This window comes from Eptesicus fuscus, chromosome 1 (assembly GCF_027574615.1).
Source record: "Eptesicus fuscus isolate TK198812 chromosome 1, DD_ASM_mEF_20220401, whole genome shotgun sequence".
NCBI classification, from domain to species: domain Eukaryota; kingdom Metazoa; phylum Chordata; class Mammalia; order Chiroptera; family Vespertilionidae; genus Eptesicus; species Eptesicus fuscus.
Genome location: NC_072473.1, coordinates 71,492,965 through 71,513,950, shown reverse-complemented (window position 1 = coordinate 71,513,950; position 20,986 = coordinate 71,492,965). Strand labels below are relative to the sequence as shown.

The following is a 20,986-nucleotide window of genomic DNA, read 5'->3' as shown; positions in this document are numbered from 1 at the left end:
TATTTTACCCCTTCTTTTTTCTTCTCTTTCTTTTCACTCTTAAATCTTTTCTTTTTCTCAATATCATTTTTACACTCTCCTCCATCCCCTATCTTTTTTTCTGGTGGTCACCTTTATTTGGGGTTATTAGTGTTGTGAATACATTTGTGTTTGGTGCCCTGTGTGCTGTGTTTTGTTGTGATGTATTTTGTGCCTTTAAGTTAACACAGGAGAGAGAGAGCTACATAACCAGACATCCAGAGAGGAGCAATCATGGGGAGACAAAAAACCAGCATGCATACAAAAGAAAAGAAGGCATCACCAGAAAGGGAAATAAATGAAATGGAGGCAAGCAATATGTGAAAGAAGGAATTCAGAGAAATGGTCATAAGGTCGCTGAAAAGGTTGGAAGACAAATTCAAAAATATGTGTAAGAACCAAGAGGATATGAAGAAGAACCAAGAAGAAATGAAAAATGGCATCGCTGCCATAAAGAACTCAATAGAAAGCATTAACAGTAGACAAGGTAGGAAAAAACTACCCAAGCAGAGCAGCATCTAGAAAAAAAACTTAAAAAACAGGAGGAGAGTCTAAGGGAACTTTGGATGACATGAAACGAAACATCAGCATAATAGGGGTGCCAGAAGAAGAGGAAACTGAGCAAGGAATAGAAATCCTGTTGGAAGAAATAATGACAGAAAACTTCCCTGATATAGGGAAGAAAAAACCAACACAAATCCAAGAAGCTCACAGAGTCCCAAACAAAATGAATCCCAAAAGACCGATGCCAAGACACATTATAATTAAATTGGCAAATATCAACGACAAAGTAAGAATCTTAAAGGCTGCCAGAGAGAGAGACATAAAGTTACCTACAAAGGATCCCCCATCAGACTAGCAACTGATTTCTCAACAGAAACACATCAGGCCAGAAGGGAATGGAATGAAATATACAAAGTCATGCAAAGGATGGGTCTGAATCAAAGAATACTGTACCCAGCAAGGCTATCAATCAAAATTGAGGGTGAAATCAGGAGCTTCACAGACAAAAAAGGACTAACGGAATTTATTACCACCAAACCAGCAATGCAAGAAATAAAGGGTGTGCTGTAAAAAAAAAAGAAATAGGAAGCAAAGAAGGAACATAGGGGTAAAGAATAAAAATGGCGACAAACAACTACCTATCAATAATAACTTTAAATGTAAATGCATTAAATGCCCCAATCAAAAGACATGGGGTAACTGACTGGATAAGAAAACATGACCCATATATCTGCTGTCTACAGGAAACCCACCTCAGAACGAAGGACTCACACAGTCTGATTGTGAAGGGATTGAAAAAGGTTTTTCAAGTGAATGGAAAGAGAAAAAAAGCTGGGGTAGCAATACTTGTATCTGACAAATTAGACCTCAAAGTGAAGTCCATAACAAGATATAAGGAATGCCACTTCATAATACTAAAGGGAGCAACTCAACAAAAAGATATAACTCTGGTAAACATATATGCACCCAATACAGGAGCACCCAAATACATAAAAAAAATTCTGGACGATACCAAGGGAGAGATTAACAGCAATACAATCTTAGTAGAGGACTTTAATACCCCACTGACACCACTGGATAAATCCTCTAAACAAAAAAACAGCAAAGAAACAGCAATCCTAAATGACTCACTAGATCAGATGGAATTAATTGACATCTTCAGAACATTTCACCCCAAATCCACAGAATGTACATTCCTCTCAAGTGCACATGGGTCATTTTTAAAGATAGATCACATATTAGGACACAGGCAGAGTCTCTTCAAATTCAAGAAGATAGAAATCATATCAAGCATCTTCTCAGATCACAATGGCATAAAACTAGAAATCAACCACAATAAAAATAATAAAAAAATCAAACACCTGGAGGCTAAATTGCATGCTATTAAACAATGATTGGGTTACAAAAGAAATCAAAGAAATAATAAAAAGCATCATGGCAACGAATGATAATGAATACACAACAATCCAAAATCTATGGTACACAGTGAAAGCAGTCATGAGAGGGAAGTTCATAGCTCTACAGGCCTATTTCAAAAAAACAAGAAATGATGGTAATGAATTATCTAACCATACAATTCAAAGAGTTAGAAAGAGAGCAACAAGAAAAGGCCAGCATAAGCAGATGGAAGGAAATAATAAAGATCAGAGCAGAGATAGACAACATAGAGACCAAAAAAACAATACAAAAGATCAACAAATCCAAGATCTGCTTCTTTGAAAGGATAAACAAGATTGATGAACCTCTAGCCAGGTTCACCAAGAAGCAAAGAGTGAGGACCCAAATAAACAAAATCAGAAATGAAAGAAGTGAAGTAACAACCAATCCCACAGAAATACAAACAATTATGAAAAAATACTATGAACAACTCTATTCAAACAAAATGGACAACCTAGATGAAATGGATATATTCTTAGGAAAATACAAGCTCCCAACACTCAATCAAGAATAAAAGCACCTGAGTAGGCTGATAACTTCTGAAGAAATTGAAGTAGCGATAAAAAATCTTCCAACAAACAAAAACCTTGGTCCAGACGGCTTTACAGGGGAGTTCTATCAAGCACTCATAGAAGAACTAAAACCCATCCTCCTCAGACTATTACAAAAAATGCAAGAGGAAGGCACACTTCCAATCTCTTTAAATGAAGCCAGCATTACCCTAATCCCAAAACCAGATAAAGACAACACAAAAAGAGCACTACACGCTAATATCCTTGATGAGCATGGATGCTAAAATTTTCAACAAAATCCTAGCAAATCAGATTCAGCATTACATTAGAAAGATCATACACCATGACAAAGTAGGATTTATTCTGTGGATGCAAGGATGGTACAATATCCGCAAATCAATTAATGTGATACATCACATAAACAAACTGAGAGACAAAAATCACATAATCATATCAATCGATGCAGAAAAAGCATTTGACAAAATCCAACACCCTTTCTTGATAAAATCTCTCAGCAAAGTAGGGATAGAGGGATCATACCTCAAGATAATTAAAGCCTTATATGACAAACCTACAATCAACATCATACTCAATGGGCAAAACCTAAATTCATTTCCCCTAAGTACAGGAATAAGACAGGGATGCCCACTTTCACCATTCATGTTCGATATAGTGCTGGAAGTGCTAGCCATAGTGATTAGACAAAAAGAAGATATAAAAGGCACCCAAATTGGAAAAGAAGAAGTAAAACTGTCCTTACTCACAGATGACATGATCCTATACATAGAAAACCCCAAAGACTCCATCAAAAACCTTCTAGACCTAATAAATGAATTTGGCAATGTAGCAAGATACAAAATTAACACCCAGAAATCTATGCCCTTTTTATACACCTAAAAGAGATATAGGAAGACATAAACAAATGGAAGAATATACCATGTTCATGGATTGGTAGGATCAACATCATTAAAATGTCCATATTACCCAAAGCAATCTACAGGTTCAATGCACTCCCCATTAAAATACCAACAGCATATTTCAAAGATCTAGAACAAACTCTCCAAAAATTCATCTGGGATACAAACAAACAAATAATGAACTCACATAAAGAGAAACAAACAAACAAAAATCCCATTTACCATTGCACCAGAAAATTAAGATACCTAGGAATAAACTCCCCTGGGTCTGGGAGAGGCCCCGAGCCCCTTGGTCTGGGTGAGGCCATGCGCCCCTGGGTCCGGGTGAAGCTGAATCCTGGGTCCGGGCGAGGCCCTGTGCCCCTGGATTCGGGTGAGGCTGGGTCCCAGGCCCGGGTGAGGCCGTGCGCCCTGGAACGGGTGAGGCCACGCGACCCTAGGTCCGGGTGAGGCCATGCGACCCTGGGTCCAGGTGAAGCTAGGTCCTGGGTCCGGGGGAGGCCGTGTGCCCCTGGATCTGGGTGAGGCTGGGTCCCGGGTCCAGGTGAGGCCGCACGCACCTAGGTCCGGGTGAGGCCATGCACCCCTGGGTCCGGGTGAGGCCTCGCGCCCCTGGGTATGGGTGAAGCTGGATCCCGGGTCCAGGTAAGGCCGTGTGCCCCTGGACCTGGGTGAGGCTGGGTCCCTGGGTCTGGGTGAGGCCACGCGCCCCCTGGGTCCGGGTGAGGCCACGTGCCCCTGAGTCCGGGTGAAGCTGTGCCCCTGGGTCCGGCCGAGACCAAACCAGAGGGAGTCGGACCTCCGTTACCACCATTTGTCCACCATCCAGAGCTCAGGGGTCAGTGCCGACATGTACACATAACGAACTGGTGGACATTGAAATTGGGTCTCAAAAGACCTGTTGGTCCAGAAAGAAACTCACTACCGACTGATTCATTTGCCTGTCAGCATAACTATTATTGCTCGTCTCACATTCAGTTCTTATAAGTATATCTCTAGTGACACATGATCTCGCTCATCTAGGGGAAATGATGAACAACATAGACTGATGAACAAGAACAGAACCAGAAACAAGGAGGCATCGATCGGACTATCGATGGGGGGTGGGGGGAGGGGGGAGAGATCAACCAAAGGACTTGTGTGCATGCATATGAGCCTAACCAATGGTTAAGTTCAACAGGGGGTTGGGGCATCCGTGGGGAGGGGTGTGGGATGGGAATGGGGGGATGAGGACAAATATGTGACACCTTAATCAATAAAGAAATTTAAAAAAAAGAAAAAAAAGGAGTAAACTTAACTAAGGATGTACAAGACCTGTACTCGGAAAACTACAGGATATTGAAAAAAGAGATATAGGAAGACATAAACAAATGGAAGAATATACCATGTTCATGGATTGGTAGGATCAACATCATTAAAATGTCCATATTACCCAAAGCAATCTACAGGTTCAATGCACTCCCCATTAAAATACCAACAGCATATTTCAAAGATCTAGAACAAACTCTCCAAAAATTCATCTGGGATAAAAAAAGACCCCAAGTAGCCACAGCAATTCTGAGAAAGAAGAACAAAGTTGGAGGTATCACATTACCAGATATCAAGCTAAATTACCAAGCCATGGTTCTCAAAACTGCCTGGTACTGGCACAAGAATGGACATATAGACCAATGGAACAGAACAGAGAACCCAGAAATCGATCCAAGCCATTATGCTCAATTAATATTTGACAAAGGAGGCAAGAGCATACAACAGAGTCAAAACAGTCTCTTTAATAAATGGTGCTGGGAAATTTGGACAGATATATGAAAAAAAATGAAACTAGATCACCAACTTACACCATACACAAAAACAACTCAAAATGGCTAAAGGATTTAAATGTAAGACAGGAAACCATAAAAATCCTACAAGACTCCATGAGCAGCAAAATAGCAGACATATGTTGTAGCAATATCTTTACAGACACAGCTCCTAGGGCAAGAGAGACGAAGGAGAAAATAAACAAATGGGACTACATAAAAATAAAAAGCTTCTGCACAGCAAAAGAAACAATCCACAAAACAACAAGAAAGCCCACTGCATGGGAGAACATATTTGCCAATGATATTTCCGGTAACGGTTTAATCCCCAAAATTTACAGAGAATTTATACAACTTAACAAAAGGAAGATAAACAACCCAATCAAAAAATGGGCAATGGACCTAAATAGATACTTTCCAAAGAGGACATAAGGGAGGCCAAGAGACATATGAAAACATGCTCAAAGTCACTAATCATCTGAGAGATGCAAATCAAAATGACAATGCGGTACCATCTCACACCTGTCAGAATGGCTATTATCAACAAATCAACAAACAACAAGTGCTGGCGAGGATGCAGAGAAAAAGGAACCCTCGTGCACTGCTGGTGGGAATGCAGACTGGTGCAGCCACTGTGGAGAACAGTATGGAGTTTCCTCAAAAAACTAAAAATGGAACTCCCATTTGACCCAGTAATCCAACTTCTAGGACTATATCCCAAGAAAACAGAAACAGCAGTCAGAAAGGATATGTGTACTCCTATGTTCATAGCAGCACAATTTACAATAGCTAAGATTTGTGAACTGCCTAAGTGCCCATCAGCAGATGAGTGGATTAAAAACCTGTGGTACATCTACACAATGGAATATTATGCTGCTATTAAAAAGAATGAACTTTTACCATTTGCAACAGCATGGATGGAACTGGAGAGCATTATGCTAAGCGCAATAAGCCAGTCAGAGAAAGATAAATATCACATGATCTCACTCATATGTGGGATATAATGATCAACATAGTTTGATGAAGAAGAATAGATCGATCTAGAGACAAATGGTAGGGGAGGGGCGTTAGAGAGCAACCAAAGGACTTATATGCATGCATATTAGCATAACCAATGGACACATACACTGGGGCGGTGGGGGCTTGCCCGGGTGGTAAGGGATGTGGGAGGGGGTCAATTGGGGAAAAAGGAGACATATGCGAAACTTTAGACAAAAAAAAAAAAAAAAGTGAGTCTGGAGGGCATACCTAAAAGAAACTTTGCACAGATACAACAGGACACGTACACATCAACAGAAATGGATGGGATATTGTACAGCACTGACAATGAATAAACTAGTTACATGGCTAATCTCAGGAACAAAATGTTTAGTGAAAGAAACTAGTCCCTAAATGCTACATAGAAAAGATACACATTCTCGTGAAATTTGAAAACAATAAAAACTAAACAATACTATTTTGGCATATATCCATGTGGTAAGAATATATGTAAAAAGAACAGACATAATTGATATAAATCAAGATATTTGTTTCTCTGGGAGGAAAGTTTGGGAAAAGATGGTGAGGATATTTAAATTATCAGCAATATTCTAGTTCTTTGGTTGGGTACTGGATTCACAGGTTTTTAATTTAGATGGGTCATTTGATGGACACGCAGTTGTTCATGGGGACGTAATGAAAATATGTCATGACCAAGGATGCTGCTTATTTCTGTACTCTGTACTGATGTTTTCAACTGGACCCCTGCCTTGTCTGCCCCTGTTAAGCTAACTCCTCTCACTGACAGCTATAAGAAAGACAGGAGATGTATTTTAGAGATATTTTGGGGGTGGGATCAATTGGTTTTTCCAGACATTATTTTTCCCCTTGAATTGGTTTTAGATGACTCTGTAAGGCCCAGGTACTTTCATATCCCTCGCTTTTTGCCCTTTGCCCTTGGTTATCTTCGCTTCTCCACAGATGGGAGAAGTGTGACGCCAAGGAGTGGAGAGAGGGAGAAGGCGGCCCTCGGGTCTAAAGCGTTTTTATTGGCAGAGAGAAGGAGCTAGGACTAGGCAGAAGCTGAAGAGAGAGAAAGAGGGGCAAAGGGGGCGGGGTTAAGAGGGAGGCGGGGTTAAGGGATTTAATGGGAGCGAGGCGCCAGTGCAATAGTCCACGCTTCGCTGCGCTGGAGGCGCCCAGCACAGTCACACCTTTGGTGGCAGAGTCTTCCCCTGAGGAAGCTACTTTCTCTGCAGCCTCCTCCTCCTCCTCCTGCTCCTCCTCCTCCTCCTCCACCTCCTGCTCCTGCTCCTCCTTCTCCGGCTCTTCCTCCTACACCGCCTTCGCAGCTGCGGGGGCAGCAGTGATTGAGTCTGCCTCCTCCGCCACCTCCACCCCTGCCAGCTCGCCAGTAGGTGGCTGTGGCGACTGCGGCAGCGGAGGCTTTGGCGGCTCCACTATGGCGGCGGCGGGGAGGGGGGACAGTAGTTTTAAAGTAGACACCCGCCCTTGCCTCAGAGAAGGTGAGTTCCCGTCCCGGGTTGTGGGGGCGGCCCCATCTCCTTTGCTGCCTCTCTTCAGCCGGTCCAAGATCTGAAGGGGCGCGGTTCGCCACCGCCCCAACCCTCACCCCCCCCCCCCACCTGCTGTGGCGCAGTAAAAGGCCAAGCTCATCCCGCCCCGCCCCGCCTCGCAGAAGTAGCCCGGAGAGTGCAAGACAGACCAAAGCAGAGAGTGGCTTCCCTAATTCTCCGCGCCCCCGCACCCCGAAAAGAATGGGGCTCCCAGGAAAAGGAACCTCAGGTATTCACAAGGCAGGAGTTTGAAAGGGAAAAAAGCCCCTAATTTCTTTCCCAGTCAGGACACCTTAGTATGCTCTGGGAAGCTGTGGTGTGATTTGGTAAGAGATAGGAGGCACGGTAAAGAAGTGCTGTGGAAACTATAGGATCAGGGAAAGGGAAGAGAGACTGACGGATGAGAAAGGGGGCAGAGATCCGAAGAGTAAAGGTCAAAGAAATCAGAGAGAAGAATCCCCCTTTGGTTAGGAATTTGGGGGTATTAGAGTGTATACTTTAGCTTTCAAGTAGGATCTGTTTGATTTTAGAATCCTAGGGTCTGGTGGAGGAGGGAGTTGTATCGAAAGGAGAGGAAGACAGTGTGGCAGAAGCACCGATTTCAGGAGTCACTTTGGAGAGTTTTCTTTGGCTATTTGAGAATGAAACCTTGTACAGCAAGGTTTATGGACCCATCTTTAAGGTGGTTTTGGTTTTAATAAGTGCTGTTGTACCTACAACACATATTCCTAACAGAAAAAAATATATATTGACTATTTCAGTATATGGTATTTAGTTCACACAAAGTACTATATACTTGTAAGCAGCCTGTTAGTAGCAAACTGTAAAATTTGCCATTGTTTTGAAGCATCTTTTGGAAATGTTTCTTAGGTGGTTGAAACGGATTCCAACTGAAGATCTCTAAAGCATTTTGCCAACACATACTTTGTATTAATTTTCATTATTTGCTGTGTTACCTTATGTTGCTAACTTGCCTCCAAAGTGAAAAGTCATGGACTCCAAAATAGAGTAGAATAATGTAAGTTCCTTTTTCTTAGGAGCACAGCTCATTAAAATTACCCCATAAAATGATTTTTCTCTTCACATTCTTAAATGACACATCCCTGTGTGCTATTCCATATCTGTTCGCACCTTTCACTTTGGAGGAAAAGCAAAGCAGTAAAAAAATACCTTACAATATTTCTCATAGGCTCATTACATACATGCCACTTACTAAATATATAAATTAGAAATGCACTGTGATGTGATGTTTTTATTAACTCACTTACTGAAGGCAACCTTTGAAATCCTCTGTTTAATGTCTTCAGTCAGCCGGGATTTGTACAGTTGTTCTGGAATGAAAATATGAAATCTCCTGGATTTTTGTTTTTATACCAAACTTTCTGTCTATAACCAGCAAGGAGGAGAGAACAGTGTTATAGGTGGTCATAACCACAATTCAGTTTGGCTCTCATGGCCTTTGCATAGTAAGGTTTAGAGCTACTATTTCATGGAGAAAATGGCTTTTTGCCTGGCTTGGTTTCAATGTCTTTTAATATATGCAGGTTTTAACAGCTTTAAGAGATAAAATTCATAAAGTAGCTGCAATACCATATCTATAGTATTGCTAGCTGGTAAAATGAGGAGAGCCCTAGTGTATGAGTCTGGTGCATTAACCATAGGTTCTGTTGTTAATCTACTAAAATGTGTTGCCCTGAACAGATCCCAAGCTTCCTGGATTTGAGTTTTGACATTTCTGAAGTACAGGTTTTGGACTATCCAGAGTCCGAGGTTGTTTTCAGATCTGAACATATGAACCATGATTTTGCAGTTCTGTATTAATATTCTTTCAATGGCATTTCCATGGCTGTGCACTAGAAACCATAAGAAACCTTGCCCAAATAATATCACCTGATATTCAGTGAGTAATAAAATCTGTGTTGTTAGTGTTGAGCCAATTTACTAGGATATGAAAAACCAAATATAATTGCTACCCAAAAACTATCATTTTATTTTAGGTAAATATCCTTCATTAACTTCAGTCCAAATAAAACTCTCTTACCTTTTCATATAGTACACTGTCTAAAACACTATTAGGTCTCAAAATATTTTTGTTTAGATCTTTATAAAGGCCATAAATGATTGTCATTTATGATAGTGGATAAAGGAGAAGAGAGAAAAATGTTGTTTGGTGGTGTGCCAATATCTTGTGTTTTCTTAAGCCCTAGTTAGGAGATTCTCTTAAAGGTGGCAAATAATTGTCAAGATTTCAATTATTACAAGTCTACTTCAAATAGGACCATTGAAAGTGTCTTGCTATAAACTATTTGCAGATCCATTTTCAATGATAGCTAACATTCCTGAGGATCTCATCTGTCTTGGGTTGGTAATGAGCAAATGGCAGTGGAGATTAGAAATTGCAAAGCAGGGAAGATTAGAAACTTTCAAGGTTCCAAAGGGGAAGGCAATCAGCCTAAAAATAAAAACAACAAGCAAAAGTGCCCAGTGAACAGACATATGAAAAACACATACCCAGAATCCATGGTAAAGGAAGTAATGAGATTTTGTAGGGCACTTCATGTTTTAGTCACTGAAGTTTTTAAAAATAAACACATTCAATGGCTCAAAAATGAATTTTCACCCAGTATTGATATCCCTGATGTAATCAGAGTAAAAATCAAAACAAAATTAAACAAAAACCCTCTTTAAGAAAAATAAATTATTAAATGGATTCTGTTTTAGACTGGAGGGCATTCTGGATTTGTATTTAGTTACTAATTAATTTGCATAGAAATTACCTAACAAGACTTCCCTTTGTCTCTGTATTATTCAGTAAAGTTTCAGGTTCACCATAAGAAACCTAGTTAATAGCCTTTCCTTTATTCATTCAGGAATCATTTATTGAACACCTGTGTGTGTGTGTGTGTGTGTGTGTGTGTGTACAAGTGTGTGCACACCACACACTGTGCTGAGTGCTGAGATATACAGATGAATTAGACACAGTTATATTAAAGAACTTGATAGTAAAATTATAAAATGAATAAGATCATTGGGGAAATGCAGTTTTAAATATAACTAGTTGCACTCCTAAACTATAGGACTTTTCCATTTTTTAAAATTATAAATCTGTACTCTTCTCATGGTGGCTTATCTATATATATAAAAGGCTAATATGCAAAGTGTCTCCTTGGGAGTTTGACCTGGAGACTTGGAGTTTGATCACTTGCTATGATGTGCACTGACCACCAGGGGACAGTGAGGAATGAAGGAAAGCCCCTGCTGGCTGCTGGCAGCTGGCAGCCGGAGAAGGGAGGCCCCAGCTGGCAGCCGGAAGGCCCTGAGTGGCCCTGATCACCTAGGGACCCTACCTGTGCACAAATTTCATGCACCAGGCCTCTATAAAAACAATGAAACACATTATATTGTTAATCTAATGTTGGCATCTAGGAAGAATAATTAGAAAATTGTTAGAATTAATTTTTAATCCTCTGCATTTGACATGGTAGGGATGTCTGGAGAAAGGTTAATGACCATTTGTTTCTGACCCTCTGTCTTGATTAGGTGTCAATATGTGAAGATATTGACTAAGCATGTCCCCTACTGTATTCATCACCTATCTGTTAGGATTATTTTCTACCTGAAACCAGTCTTGCAGATCCATCCACATTTACTAACCTGTTGGAATGAATGGCATGGTGGCTTTCTCATGCAAAGTAACTATCATGGGATCAAGTAAATTAATGGATTTAAATAGGATTTAAACTCAGTTTTTCACAATCATATCTTCTGAAATAGTTAGCCACAGAGTGCTTATGATTATAAAGTTCAAGACTTAGTAAACATTAAACATATAACTAGTATTCCCAATTAATTTTGTTAATTTCATTATATTTTGTAACTATTAATATGACATGGGAAAACCTTTACCAAAACTTGCCAAACTCACATATCACATTTATCTTCTAGCCTGAGAAAATAAGGATACTAGATAGCATTACAGTTAAGAGTGTTCAACAGGTTTTTATTTCTGGCAAAGTTAATATCTCTGAAAACTCCTGAAATGGGGTGTGGACTTTAGGGAAAAAAGAGAGTTAAAACATCTTGGCAAGGATAGCATAGGCACTTCCCCAGTCTCCTATAACTTAGTGTTGAGTTCTTCTCATTCTTTCTTAAAATTATGATGGTATTAGAATATTGCAGATGTCAAGTCAGCTATTTTTAAAAATCATTTTTTTAAATAAAAAATGTTTGAGGAAGGTTATCTCTAAAAGTGTAATCAAGGAGACTATATAGCACATATGCTCTTTGTAGAATTAATATGATTATTTCTCGGATTTATTAATGCCTGGCTTTAAACCTGTGACTAAGAATGAGATTTGTGTATAGTATTAGAGTCAACCCTTCTGAGGTTTGCTCAATTCTTTTCACTATATTAAAATAGGATATGCAGAGTTCTTTACAATTTTCTATATTTATATCTATCTATATCTATATTATTTATATGTATATTAGTTATGTTTATGTTTAGCTTCAAGATCAGTTGGACTGTAAAATTCCCACTTCAGCAAAGCATTAAAACAATTAATAGCTGCCCTGGCCAGGTGACTCAATTGGTTGGAGTATCGTCAAGGTTGTGTGAGTTTGATTCCTGGTCAGGACACATAACTAGCTTTTGAGTTTGCTCCCTGATTGAGGCGTGTCCAGGAGGCAACCGATTGATATTTCTCTCTCACATTGATGCTTTTCTCTCTCTCCCAGCCTCTCTCTCTAAAGATCAACAAAAATATATCCTTGGGTGACGATTAAAAATTAAAAAAAACAACAACAGTTGATAGCTATTATTGCCATAAACAACTGATGGGTTATCTTAAGAAAGAAGTGTGGGGTTTTGTACAACTAAATCTGTCATATAACAAATGAAAGTAGTATTCAATTTATTAAATATAGCCAATTTTATATAAAGTAGAGTCACCTAATTTGAATAAGCTCAATTTCTTAGCAGGGTAACTGACAAACATTTAATTGGAGTGAAGAGAGAAAGTTCTCTTACCTAGAATTGATGAGATGTGATAATCTTCTGATTCCTTCCTTTGAGATCTTATAAGGTTTTTTTATTTTTATTTTTTTCATTTTTTTAATTAAGGTATTATATGTGTACATATCTTACCATTGTCCCCCCTACCACACTCCCATATATGCCCTCACCTCCCAGAGTTTTGCATCCATTGGTTATGCTTATATGCATGCATACAAGTCTTTCGGTTGATCTCTTATCTTCCCCACCTCTCCCTAACCTTCCTGCTGTAATTTGACAAACTGTTTGATGCTTTACTGCCTCTGTATCTATCTTTTTGTTCAACAGTTTATAATGTTCTTTATTATCCATAAATGAGTGAGATCATGTGGTATTTTTCTTTCATTGACTGGCTTATTTCACTCAGCATAATGTTCTCCAATTCCATCCAGGTTGCTGCAAATGGTAAGAATTCCTTCTTTTTTATGGCAGCATAGTATTCCATTGTGTAGATGTACCATAGTTTTCTGATCCAGTCATCTGCTGATGGGCACCTAGGCTGTTTCCAGATCTTAGCTATTGTAAATTGTGCTGCTAAGAACATAGGGGTGCATATATCCTTTCTTATTGGTGTTCCCAGTTTCTTTTTTTAAAATTTCTTTATTGATTAAGGTGTCACATATTTGTCCTCATCCCCCCATTCCTACCCCCCACCCTTCCCCACGGATACCCCCACCCCCCTGTTGTCCTTAACCATTGGTTAGGCTCGTATGCATGCACACAAGTGCTTTGGTTGATCTCTCTCCCCTACCCCCACCCTCCCCTACTCTCCCTCTGAGGCCCGACAGTCCGATTGATGCCTCCGTGTTTCTGGGTCTATATGTCTGTTCTTATGCCAGTACCAGGCTGTTTTGAGAATAGTGGCTTTGTAATACAGCTTGAAATCTGGTATTGAGATCCCTCCTACTTTCTTCTTCTTCTTCTTCTTTTTCAACTTTTTTTTATTAAGGTATTATATGTGTACATATCTTACCATTGCCCCCCACCCCACTCCCATATATGCCCTCACCCCCCAGAGTTTTGCGTCCATTGGTTATGCTTATATGCATGCATACAAGTCCTTTGATTGATCTCTTATCTTCCCCACCTCTCCCTAACCTTCCTGCTGTAATTTGACAGACTGTTTGATGCTTTACTGCTTCTGTATCTATCTTTTTGTTCAAGTTTATAATGTTCTTTATTATCCATAAACTAGTAGCCCGTTTGCACGAAGATTCGTGCAATAGACCTTCATTCACCTGGCTGCCTGCACCAGTTTTCTGCCGGCACCGGGGACCCAGGCTTTGGCTGTGGCCACCGCCTTCTGCCTTCTTTCAGGGTCCGGGCTTGGCCCTGGGTGGTGGCCTTGGGCTCGGCTGCACCCAGCGTCCCTGCTACCCAATCTCAGGAGCCAGCCGACCCCCAGGTCGGCTCACTCCTGCGATCAGAGCAGGCACCCCGCTGGCGCCCAAGGCCGGCTTTCCCGGCCTTGGGCTCCGCCACACCCCAGCTTCCCTGCAACGGTTTCCTGGTGGGCGTGGTTGATGGGCGTGGCTTGGTTGGTGGGCGTGGCTTGGGCGTAGCGAAGGTGCTGTCAATTTGCATATTTGTCTATTATAAGGTAAGATGAGTGAGATCATGTGGTATTTTTATTTCATTGACTGGCTTATTTCACTTAACATAATGTTCTCCAATTCCATCCAGGTTGCTGCAAATGGTAAGAATTCCTTCTTTTTTATGGCAGCATAATATTCCATTGTGTAGATGGACCATAGTTTTCTGATCCAGTCATCTGCTGATGGGCACCTAGGCTGTTTCCAGATCTTAGCTATTGTAAATTGTGCTGCTATGAATATAGGGGTGCATATATCCTTTCTTATTGGTGTTCCTAGTTTCTTAGGATATATTCCTAGGAGTGGGATTACTGGGTCAAATGGGAGTTCCATTTTCAGTTTTTTGAGGAAACTCCATACTGTTCTCCACAGTGGCTGCACCAGTCTGCATTCCCACCAGCAGTGCACGAGGGTTCCTTTTTCTCCGCATCCTCGCCAACACTTGTCATTTGTTGATTTGTTGATGATAGCCATTCTGACAGGTGTGAGATGGTACCGCATTGTTGTTTTGATTTGCATCTCTCGGATAATTAGTGACGTTGAGCATGTTTTCACGTGTCTCTTGGCCTTCCTTCTGTCTTCTTTTGAAAAGATTCTATTTAGATCCGTTGCCCATTTTTTTATTGGATCATTTATCTTCCTTTTATTAAGTTGTATAAGCTGCCTGTAGATGTTGGAGATCAAATCTTTATCAGTGATGCCATTTGCAAATATGTTCTCCCATGCAGTAGGGCTTCTTGTTGTTTTGTTGATGGTTTCTTTTGCTGTAAAAAAGCTTTTTATTTTGATGTAGTCCCATTTGTTTATTTTCTCTTTAGCTTCCATTGCCCTAGGGGCAGTATCGATGAAGAAGTTCTTTTGGCATATGTCTGAGATTTTGCTGCCTGTGGATTGCTCTAGTATTTTTATGGTTTCCCGTCTTATGTTTAAGTCCTGTATCCATTTTGAGTTTATTTTTGTGTATGGCGTAAGTTGGTGATCTAGCTTCATTTTTTTGCATGTACCTGTCCAATTTTCCCAACACCATTTATTGAAGAGACTGTCTTTATTCCATTGTATGTTCATGCCTCCTTTGTCAAATATTAATTGAGCATAGTGGTTTGGGTCAATATCTGGATTCTCTATTCTGTTCCATTGATCTATATGTCTGTTCTTGTGCCAGTACCAGGCTGTTTTGAGAATAGTGGCTTTGTAATACAGCTTGAAATCTGGTATTGAGATCCCTCCTACTTTATTCTTCTTTCTCAGGATTGCTGTGGCTATTCGGGGTCTTTTTTTATTCCAGATGAATTTTTGGAGAGTTCTTTCAAGGTCTGTGAAATATGCCATTTGTATTTTAATGGGGAGTGCATTGAATCTATAGATTGCTTTGGGTAGTATGGACATTTTAATGATGTTGATTCTACCAATCCATGAACATGGTATGTTCTTCCATCTGTTTACGTCTTCCTCTATCTCTTTTTTCAGTGTCCTGTAGTTTTCCGCGTATAGGTCTTTTACCTCCTTAGTTAAGTTTATTATTAGGTATCTTAATTTTTTTGGTGTGATGGTAAATGGGATTGCCGTTTTAGGCTCTCTTTCTGTAAGTTCACTATTGGTGTATAGAAAGGCCATAGATTTCTTGGCGTTAATTTTGTATCCTGCTACATTGCCGAATTCATTTATTAAGTCTATTAGTTTTTTGACGGAGTCTTTCGGATTTTTTATTTACAGTATCATGTCGTCTGCAAATAAAGACAGCTTTACTTGTTCTTTTCCAATTTGGATGCCTTTTATTTCTTCTTCTTGTCTAATTGCAATGGCTAATACTGAAAATAAACCAAATTGTAGGCAGAGATTCATTATTCTTTTCTGACTCAAGCCATAAATGTTATTCTTTTGTCACAAAAATCTATTTTATTGTAAATTGTCGTGTTATATACCAGTATTAATTAGAAGAAAGTTTCAATTATGATCATTTAGATGTCACACTCAATTGCTTTTTTGGATAAAGAAGTTAAAGCTATTTTACTCTAGTATAATACAGTAATACAACTATTTGGAGTAGGCACATTCCAACAAGGTCCCTAAAAAGTGAGTTTCTGGCAAGTAAATCAATCCTCTTTGCTTTTTATATTATCAAAGGCAAATATTCTGGTACAAGCTGAATTGAATACTTTTATATCAACATAGGGGATTTCAGTAATGCCCAAGTCCATAGAATGTGAAGTATTAGTACTCACATTTGTATTTAACTGACTTAAGAACCTTCCCCTGCTATTACTAATGTCTCCCCCAGATTACAGAAATTATTTTCATGGTTCAAGTCCACCTGAGTACAGAATCATATCTTTTAAAGTTTAGCTTCCCAAGTCCTTTATTTCCTACTAGAGGCCCAGTGCACGAAATTCATGCATAGGTAGGGTCCCTAGGCCTGGCCGGCAATCAGGGCCGAACTGCAGGGCAACTGGCAGGGTGATTGGGGGGTGGGGCGGGAGCTCACACCTGCCTTGGCTAACCTGGGGCCTGGGGGCTGGGGGCTGGGGGAAGCTCCTGCATTGAGCATCTGCCCCCTGGTGGTCAGTGCGTGTCATAGTGACTGATCATTCCACCAGTCATTCTGTCGTTTAGTTGATTTGCATATTAGGCTTTTATTTTATTATTTTTTTCACTGTGAATTTAAAAAATCCAGAGAAATATTCCCAAAGCTTTTCAATGAAGAGGTGAAATGAAAGTGTAAAAATGAATTTTTTTTACATTATAATGCCAGGAGTTATAAATTGAAGTTTAAGAAAACATATTGGAGGTTCCTAATTGATGCCATTTGGGGCTATTAATCAAATTCAGTATTTTAATAACTATGCAAAATGAACAGAGTTTATTACAGGCACTCAGTAAATATTTGCTGAATGAATATGAGTTCTATTAATTATTGCTTTTCTTTTAGATACTCATAATTTTCATAAAAGTAATGGAAATAGTAACAAACACCTGATAATAGAATAGCTTTCAAAACAATAGCTATCTTCAAAATGATAATGAAAATACTTATAATTACAATAAGGTAATGTACATTTCTAGAGTTGAAATTTCTATGTCTGTGGTATGCCAGGAAAGAGAATGAAAGCAACGTGGAAAAAAAGGAAAGAAAATTATGATTATAGCATGTAACTGAAATATACAGTTGTTAACTCAGTACCTCATATAATATTATTGCATATACTAAAAACATATCAGATAAATGTGGTGGTTAATTTATTGTCAAAAAAGAGCTAACACACCAACCACTACATTGCCCTCTATATATTAAAACTCACATATTTATTTCTTTTTCTTTTTTATAAATCTTTATTGTTCAGATTATTACAGGTGTTCCTCCCCCCCATAGCTCCACTCCACCTGATTCCCCACCTCACCCCATACCCTTAACCCCCCCCCTGCCACTGTCTTCATCCATAGGTGTAAGATTTTTGTCCAATCTCTTCCTGCACCCCTCAGACCCCCTTCCCCCTGAGAATTGTCTGTCGCCTCCCTTTCTATGTCCCTGATTCTATTATATTCACCAGTCCATTCTGTTCTTCAGATTTTTTTATTCACTTGATTTTTAGATTCACTTGTTGGTAGGTATGTATTTGATGTCTTTTTGTTGTTCATAATTTTTACCTTTACCTTTTTTTTCTTCTTCCTCTTCTTAAAGAATATCCTTCAGCATTTCATGTAGTCCCGGTTTGGTGGTGATGAACTCCTTTAGCTTTTTCTTGTCTGTGAAGCTCTTCGTCTGACCTTCAATTCTGAATGATAGCTTTGCTGGGTAGAGTAATCTTGGTTGTAGGTTCTTGCTGTTCATCACTTTGAATATTTCTTGCAACTCCCATCTGGCCTGCATAGTTTCTGTTGAGAAATCAGCTGACAGTCGTATGGGTACTCCCTTGTAGATAACTGTTTTTCTCTTGCTGCTTGTAAGATTCTCTCTTTGTCTCTTGCCCTTGGCATTTTAATTATGATGTGTCTTGGTGTGGTCCTCTTTGGATTCCTCTTGTTTGGGGTTCTGTGCACTTCCTGGACTTGTAAGTCTATTTCACCAGGTGGGGGAAGTTTTCTGTCATTATTTCTTCAAATAGGTTTTCAGTATCTTGCTCTCTCTTCTTCTGGCACCCCAAAAATTCGGATGTTGGTACACTTAAAGCCATCCCAGAGGCTCCTTACGCTATCCTCACACTTTTGGATTCTTCTTACTTTCCGCCTCTCTGGTTGGGTGTTTTTTGCTTCCTCATGTTCCAGATCTTTGGTTTGACTCTTGGGGTATGGTGATCTACAGTTGAGTTTCTGTATATTCTTTATTTCAGATAGTGTACGCATAATTTCTGACTGGTCCTTTTCCATTTTTTTGGTATTCTCATTAAGGTCCTTGAAGGTCTCTTCAAGTTTATCAGCGGTTTTTAGAAGATTCTTGAGTAACCTTATAAATGTGGTTCTGAACACTGTGTCGTCCATTAGTTTACTTTCCTCCATCTCTTCTATTCATGACCTGCTTCAGTGTCTCCACATTTTGGCTGCCTCCTTGTGTTGATGGAGTGGCTTTGTGCGGTCAGTGACCTATAGGGGCCGGTAGCTCAGCTTCCCCAATCTCCCTAGGTGGTCGCTCTTGGTACCCCCCTTTGTGGGCTGAGTGCAAAGTCTTGGTGTTGTTAAGCCTTGGTTGCTGTTGGTACACTGGGAGGATTTGACCTCCAGGACAATTGGCTGTGAGGATCAGCTTTGTCTATGCCGGGAGACAGCCTTATTCAACTAGACTTGCAAAATTGTAAAAGCCTCTATGCTCAGCTTGGATGGGGCGGAGTTTCAGGGTGGAGCCTACAGCCTTGGCTTCCCATCAGCCCTGCCCTATGAGGTTCCTGGGTCTCAGTGTCCCTCAGTGTCCCTCTGTACTCCCTGCAAGCACCTCTGAGAGAAAGGCGCCCTGGAGTTTCGCCTGCTGCCAAACAGTCTAGTCTCTCTCCCAATGAATCTGGATTCCCAGATTCTCGCCCGGAACTGGATTTCAGTGTAGTCGGAACTGGGGCTCAGCGCAGTCTGGAGCTTTTGTCTCCTTCCTGCTAAGGCAATTCAGCAGCACAGTCAACAGTCCGTCCTCTGCGCACATTCACGTGCATGCCTCCGGAGCTCTGCCTTTCGCCGCTCCCCTGAGTTTCCGCCTTACAGCCCAGATTCCCCCAATATGAGCCTGAGTCTCGCTCAGAACTGGGGTTCAGTGCAGTCGGAGCTGGGGTTCAGTGCAGTCCAGAGCTTTTGTCTCCTTCCCGCTAGGGCAATTCAGCGGCACAGTCAATAGTCCGTCCTCTGCACGCATTCATGTGCGCGCCTTCGGAGCTCTGCCTTTCGCCACTCCCCTGAGTTTCCGCCTTACAACCCAAATTCCCCCAGCATGAGCCTGGCTTCCCAGGGTCTCACCCAGAACTGGGGTTCAGTGCAGTCGGAGCTGGGGTTCAGCGCAATGTGGAGCTTTTATCTCCTTCCCACTAGAGAACGCCGGTCAGGCACTCAGCCACCCCGTCCTCTCTGGCTCCGTCCTCCCCGCATGTGCACTCGCCCGTGTCTCCGCCCGTGTCTCTGTACCTCAGTCTTTTACAGCTCCTCTGATTTTCCTTGTGGTTTTCTCTTTCCTTCTAGTTGTGGGCGTTTCAGTCAGCCAGCTTTCCTGTGGTTCTGGATGGTGTCTGTTTTGACTTTTAGTTGTATTTTTGAAATTGTTGTGCGAGGCTGCAGGTTAGGTGTTTACCTATGCCGCCATCTTGGTTTTCTCCTGCATATTAGGCTTTTATTATATAGGATAAGCTCTCTGGGCCTTAGCTTTCTCATCCTATATAATAAAAGCCTAAAATGCTAAGTGTCCAGTCATCCATTCAACCAATCAATGTGTAATATGCTAATGATATGCTAAGGCCTATCAACCACTCACTATGACATGCACTGACCACCAGGGAGCAGAAACTCCGACTGGTAGGTTAGCTTGCTGCTGGGGTCCGGCTGATCAGGACTGAGCAAGATAGGCCAGACATGCCCTGGAGCCCTCCCATGGTCCTTCCCCACCAGAGAGCAGATGCAGCGAGCTGAGTGGTAAGGAGCAGTGAGCAGGTGGGCACTAAGGAGTGAGGGATCCCAAACTGTGAGAGGGATGTCCGACTGCCAGGGATCAGGCCTAAGCCCACAGGTGGACATCCCCTGAGGGTTTTGGACTGTGAGAGGGCACAGGCCGGGCTTAGGGACTTCCCCCCAGTGCATGAATTTCATGCACCGGGCTTCTAGTTTTGAAATAAAGACATTAGGCTTAATAATTTATAAACTGGAGGCAATTTTGCCTCACAAGGGACATGTGGCAATGTCTAAAGACATGTTTGGTTGTCATACCTGGGGAATGCTATCAATTTCTAGTTAGTAGAGGCTGGGGATTCTGCTAAACATCCTACAATGCATAAAACCGCCCCTCACAAAAACAAATTATTTGGCCCAAAGTAACAGTAGTACCAAGATTGAGACACCCTGGACTAGATTATCTCTAAAAGGATTCTGATCTTGCCTGACCAGTGTGGCTCAGTGGTTGAGTGTCAACCTATAAACCA

General features: G+C 40.9%; 1 protein-coding gene across 1 annotated transcript in view; it reads left to right on the top strand.

Annotated features, from left to right (window-relative positions):
* The first annotated feature begins 7,627 nt into the window (after positions 1-7,627).
* ZMAT1 (zinc finger matrin-type 1) overlaps positions 7,628-20,986 on the top strand; it is a 71,608-nt gene continuing 58,249 nt past the window's right edge. Inside the window, exon 1 of the mRNA XM_054716858.1 lies at positions 7,628-7,691. Within this exon, the coding sequence (XP_054572833.1) occupies positions 7,628-7,691 (64 nt within the window). The remainder of the gene's footprint in view (positions 7,692-20,986) is intronic.